At 39.0% G+C, this 5125-nt stretch overlaps 1 protein-coding gene across 1 annotated transcript; it reads left to right on the top strand.

Moving 5' to 3' along the window:
* Positions 1 to 2810: 2810 nt before the first annotated feature.
* Positions 2811 to 3767, top strand: LOC105054573 (pectinesterase inhibitor 9). Its single transcript, XM_010936107.4, has one exon. It carries the CDS (start codon positions 2904 to 2906, stop codon positions 3501 to 3503), a length of 600 nt encoding a protein of 199 aa, XP_010934409.1. The 5' UTR covers positions 2811 to 2903; the 3' UTR covers positions 3504 to 3767.
* The last annotated feature ends 1358 nt before the right edge of the window (positions 3768 to 5125 follow it).

The following is a 5125-nucleotide window of genomic DNA, read 5'->3' as shown; positions in this document are numbered from 1 at the left end:
AGGAGGAGGGGAGCATGGGAGAGGGAGAAGTTATGGGAAAAGAAAAATCTAAGGAAGAAGAGAGAGGCAATGACGGCAGATCGGGGGTGTTTGCGAGGATGAGATGCCGGCATGGGGAGTGGGAGAGGGGAGAGAGAGAGAGGTAGTGGGGGTTTTGGGTTTAGGAAGGTTCATGAGAATAAGAGAAATCTCCCTGTTCTTTGTTTTAAAAGCCAATAGGGCACCGCCTAAGGGGCAGGCCCTATTGGGGTTTGGGTTTAGGCTTGAACCAACCTAGGTCATCACACATTGCCATGATGGTAACATATATGCATCTAGGGCATTTCGGAGTGTAATAGTAGATATATGTTGTAAGATTTTTTTCTTGAAATAATTAATGCTATGGGCTTTCTGATTCGCCCGTCGATGAGAACAAACTTCGATCACTTCTATAAGATTACAGATTATTATGTCTACTATGAAATTTTGTATATTCTTAGAGATCGATCGGATGGCATAGCACATGATGGATCATATAGGATTTATTTTGTAGATATCCTTGGCTGATCTTTCTTTCCATTTTTATAATCTTTTATTTTCTGAGTTGCAGTGTCTTTTCTTGTTTAATTTAAATCATTTGATCGATCAAAAAAAAATAATGCTATAGGCTCAAATTTCTTGGACAGGAGAAGGTCCTACGTAACAGAAGGGCCATTTCATATCATCTAAAATGCCACCGCAGTACACGGAGCATCTCGCATGTGAAATCCTAGTTTTTTAGTAATAAATGCTTATAAAGCTTTTTTTTCGTGCCATGTTTAATCATCCTAATTGCAAATCCTTTCGCTTACATTTTGAATCATCCAATTCGCTTATGAAGTGCATTTTTACAACCAAGTGCAGCTTTTGAGTGCTGTACACAATCTCTGTGCACTTGTTTACTTTTATATGCTCAGCATCAAAGGGTACGGCTTTTGGGGTCCTTCCCTAAATGATAAATTGTTGTTTATTAAGAGAGATTCGGTGCTTTTCAATAACTCTCTCTCTTTGCTATATTTTATGCAAAAGATCTGCAGGCATTTGCAAACTGCATGTCTCCCTGGTTAAATTTCCAGTGTTCACTTAAATTTGATCGGGATCAGTTTAACTTTCTAATTAAGCTTAACTGCTATATTAGCCTTTTGAGAATAATTAACTGCTCCATCATTCAATCAAGAAGTTAAGCTTTAACATGAACACAAGCCTAAACAACAGTCCTTATTATTGTTTTATTGTTAGGCACATGGAATCTACTTTGTGGCTGAGTTATGGCTATTGCACCCTCCAAATGGTTAGCCCCTTTATCATCTTTCAAGCAAAAGGGACAGAGAACTTTTGAAAAGCATAACTGTTACTCTGTAACTTTTTGCTTATAAATAAATTCTTAATTTATAGAACTAGATCTAATAAGATTTTATCAATCAGATAGTAATTCCTCTAATTCTTTGTTATTTCCATTGGTCATGCATGTCTAGCAAACTGGTCTGTATTTTATAAGGATAAAAGGTTCACAGATTTTTATATATCCATTAACCCAACCAACTAGGAAACTAAGGTTCCTACTCTCGTATCCACAAACAGAGTCAAACTAACAAGCAAACGCTGCTAGTTTTAGATTTGCATGTTCTTTCTTTATTAGATTTTTTTTTTTTTTTTGCTAAAACAAACGGGAGTTGGAGGAGGGGTGACCCGGCGCATCTACCTCTCCTGAATGTGATCATAGGGTTCCAATTTTCACTGAAGAATGTTTGATTCACGATCGAATTTGGGTGAATAGGCAGCCTCCTCCCCACCATATAGATAAATCCTACAGATAAGTACGTCATCCCAGTACCACTGAAGGCCAATGGATCAAATACCATTTTTAGATGTCATGTCCGGACCGTCAGGATACGCTCCATTCGACAGCCATTCGCATCCTGATATTTAATCGCAGTCCGATATCCGTCGAGACTCGAATCTGAATCATGCCATTGAAAATAAAGATCCATTTCGCTGGGATGCCACCTCAGTAGCCCTTGTTAGATTCCTTGAATCTTAAGCCATAAACTGGATATCCTACTAATTCATGTAGTATGCCAACAATTAAATGCAAGATGGACGTGCATCTATAAAAATTTTACTATGTGCTTTCATTAAACGGATACATGTGCAACCACAACTTCACACAATTAATGCTTTACATGTGCTGGACTCAACAAAAGATGCATACTTGCATGTTTTCGTAAGTTGAGATCATTCGATCCTCCGAAAACACAAACATCACCACTTCTACCATTAAAGCAGGTAACGAGATATTAGGCACGATTTCAAGAGCAATCCCACATCATTTATGAAAACATAAATGAGAAGATTTGATAAAATTTGAGAATGAGCTAGATATGTGTTTCAAATCTTAGATATATAAATAAATAGAGAAACGTTAATTATTTCCTCTACAAAGAAAAATAAATAGAGGTGAATTGACACGAGTTCGTTGCGCACGTGTACTTAATTAATACAAATATAACAGCGTTAAGTCTGTTGCAGAGATTTATTTATTTAAATATTTTTGAAAAGCTTTCCACTCTCAACGAAACGGAAGAGCAATTTCATATCATTTAAAATGCCACCGCAATACACGGAGCATCTCGCATGTAAAATCCTAGTTTTTTAGTAATAAAAATGGTCGTAAAGCTTTTTCTTCGTGCCATGTTGGAACTCCATTTATTTATTTTTAAAGAACGAAATGTATACCGCTATTGAAGGAAATCCATATTCTTTTCTCACTGTTGAGGCAGGCGATAAAAGCTTTGCCATCTCCTTCCCCTCTTTATATACGCGACACCGAACTATAGGCCTCACTGGAGCAGAAGCTGTCCTCCTTGGAGAGAGGGAGAGAGAGAATGGCAGAAGCCACCGCTTCGAAGCTCTCCCTACTCCTCCTCCTGCTCTGCATCTCCGCCGGTGAGCTCACCTCAGCCGCCACCTCCTCCACCGATTTCATCCGGTCCTCCTGCGGCAGCACCACCTACCCGGCCCTCTGCGTCAAGTGCCTCTCCGCCTACGCCCCCTCCGTCCGCCGCAGCCCCCGCGAGCTCGCCCGGGCCGCACTCACAGTCAGCGCCGACCGGGCCCGGTCCGCCTCCGCCTACATCGCCCGCCTCTCGGCCGGCGGCGGCTCCAAGGCCATCAATGCCCGCGAGGCTGGCGCCGTCCGGGACTGCCTCGACAACATGGCCGACAGCGTGGACCAGCTCCGGCAGTCGGCCCAGGAGATGGGCCGGCTCGGCCGAGCCGGATCGGCCGGGTTCATGTGGCACCTGAGCAACGTCCAGACCTGGTGCAGCGCCGCCCTCACCGACGAGAACACTTGCTTGGATAGCCTGTCGCAGTCCGGCTCCGGTGGTGCAGCAAAGGAAGCCATCAGGAAGAAGGTGGTCGAGGTGGCCCAGCTCACCAGCAATGCTCTTGTCCTTGTGAACCGGAACGGTCCAAACTATTGAACCGGCTCAGTTGGTATGGGGTTGTGCGTGTGTCCAATTATGTTATCCTCTCTCCAGCAAGCGGAAGAGGAAACTAATATGTTCTACTGGGTTTTGTTGTGTTATCGTTGCTTAGTATTTCCTTGGTTGTTCCGTTTCAATTAGAAGATGGCGATGAATGTGTTGTGGAAGAGTGCATGTAAAATAGGAGCAAAGTTTTAAAAGTTGTACATGATCAACATTAAGGTTTTGGGATCTATATAAAGTGTATCATAATCTCACTCATTCTCTCTCTCTCTCTCTCTCTCTCGTGAATCAAATTGTAGTGGGTTTGGGAGCTTTTGACTGTTGAAGACAAGAAGCTTGGTATGATTGTTATAGGGGAAATCATATCCAACGCCATGTGCACTGCTATGCGGTGGACCGCCCTGCCAATTACCTCGTCTCGTTCGTATGGGCTCCAATCCAAGATGAATGAATGATGAACGAGGTCCCCATGAACGATATGAGATGATTGGCATGATGCATCAGCATGTACATGTGAGCTGGATAGGGTATAATGTCTCTTGTTGTAAGGGATTAGGATGTAGAGGAGGAAGAAGCTCATCTTTTACTAATGACGATGTCCTTGCTTTTTTTTTTGGTAAGATGATGACCTTGCTTTACTGTGGCATTGGTTCTACTACTTTCTGAGGAAGGTTAGGTTGGTTGCAGTCTTAATAGCTTGGTTTGGTCTTCGGTTGGTTACATTTCCACTTTGGTAGGGGGTCTAACAAGCCAAAGCTAATTTTTTAAAAATCATATAGGGCAGGCACTATAAAAAAAATTATGAGGCAGAATTCATAGTTTGCCAATTTCTCTTAACACTAATCTTGAAGAGTAAACTTAAAAATCAATTGGACTTTTCTACTAATAAAGTTGTTAATCACGTGATAAAAAAAAAAAGATGTGACATTTTCTTTCTTCCTCATTTTTATTATAAATTTTTTATTGATATATATTATATGATCATATGATACACACCAAATAAATTAATTATCAAATAAATCAATAAATATCTCTAAATAAATTGATATATAATTTTTAGAATATGAAGTTTACCAACGTACAGTATATAACTAGATAATATATATTTAATAAATTAGTTATTTAGCAATCCAATACACATCTCTAAGTACATTAATACATGATTTTTAGAATATTATATATATTAGTACATATAAAATGGTCTAGTGTTATATACTTTTTGTTTTTTTGATATATATTGCAAAATTCTTTGATACATATCCAATAATAATTCAATATATATCTTCAAGTAAAAGGCATATTTTAAAAATTATTTATTGATTTATTTGGAGAAATATATTGAATCATTGCTAGATGTATATCAAAAAAGTTTACATTATATATTAGAAAGTTGATGAATATGTATCACCATACCATGAAGTATATACTAGTGAACATAATATTCCAGAAACTATATATCAATTTACTTAGATGAGTGTATTAGATTATTAGGTAACTAATTTACTAAGTACATATCATCTGGCCATGTGCTTTATAGTAATGAACTTCATATTTCGAAAATTATGTATCGATTTATTTAGAGACCTGTATTGGATCACTGCTAGATATTGTCAAAA

This window comes from Elaeis guineensis, chromosome 12, assembly GCF_000442705.2.
Source record: "Elaeis guineensis isolate ETL-2024a chromosome 12, EG11, whole genome shotgun sequence".
Taxonomy (NCBI): Eukaryota; Viridiplantae; Streptophyta; class Magnoliopsida; order Arecales; family Arecaceae; genus Elaeis; species Elaeis guineensis.
Note: the sequence above shows the minus strand (reverse complement) of the source record. Positions and strands in the feature narration are given on the sequence as shown.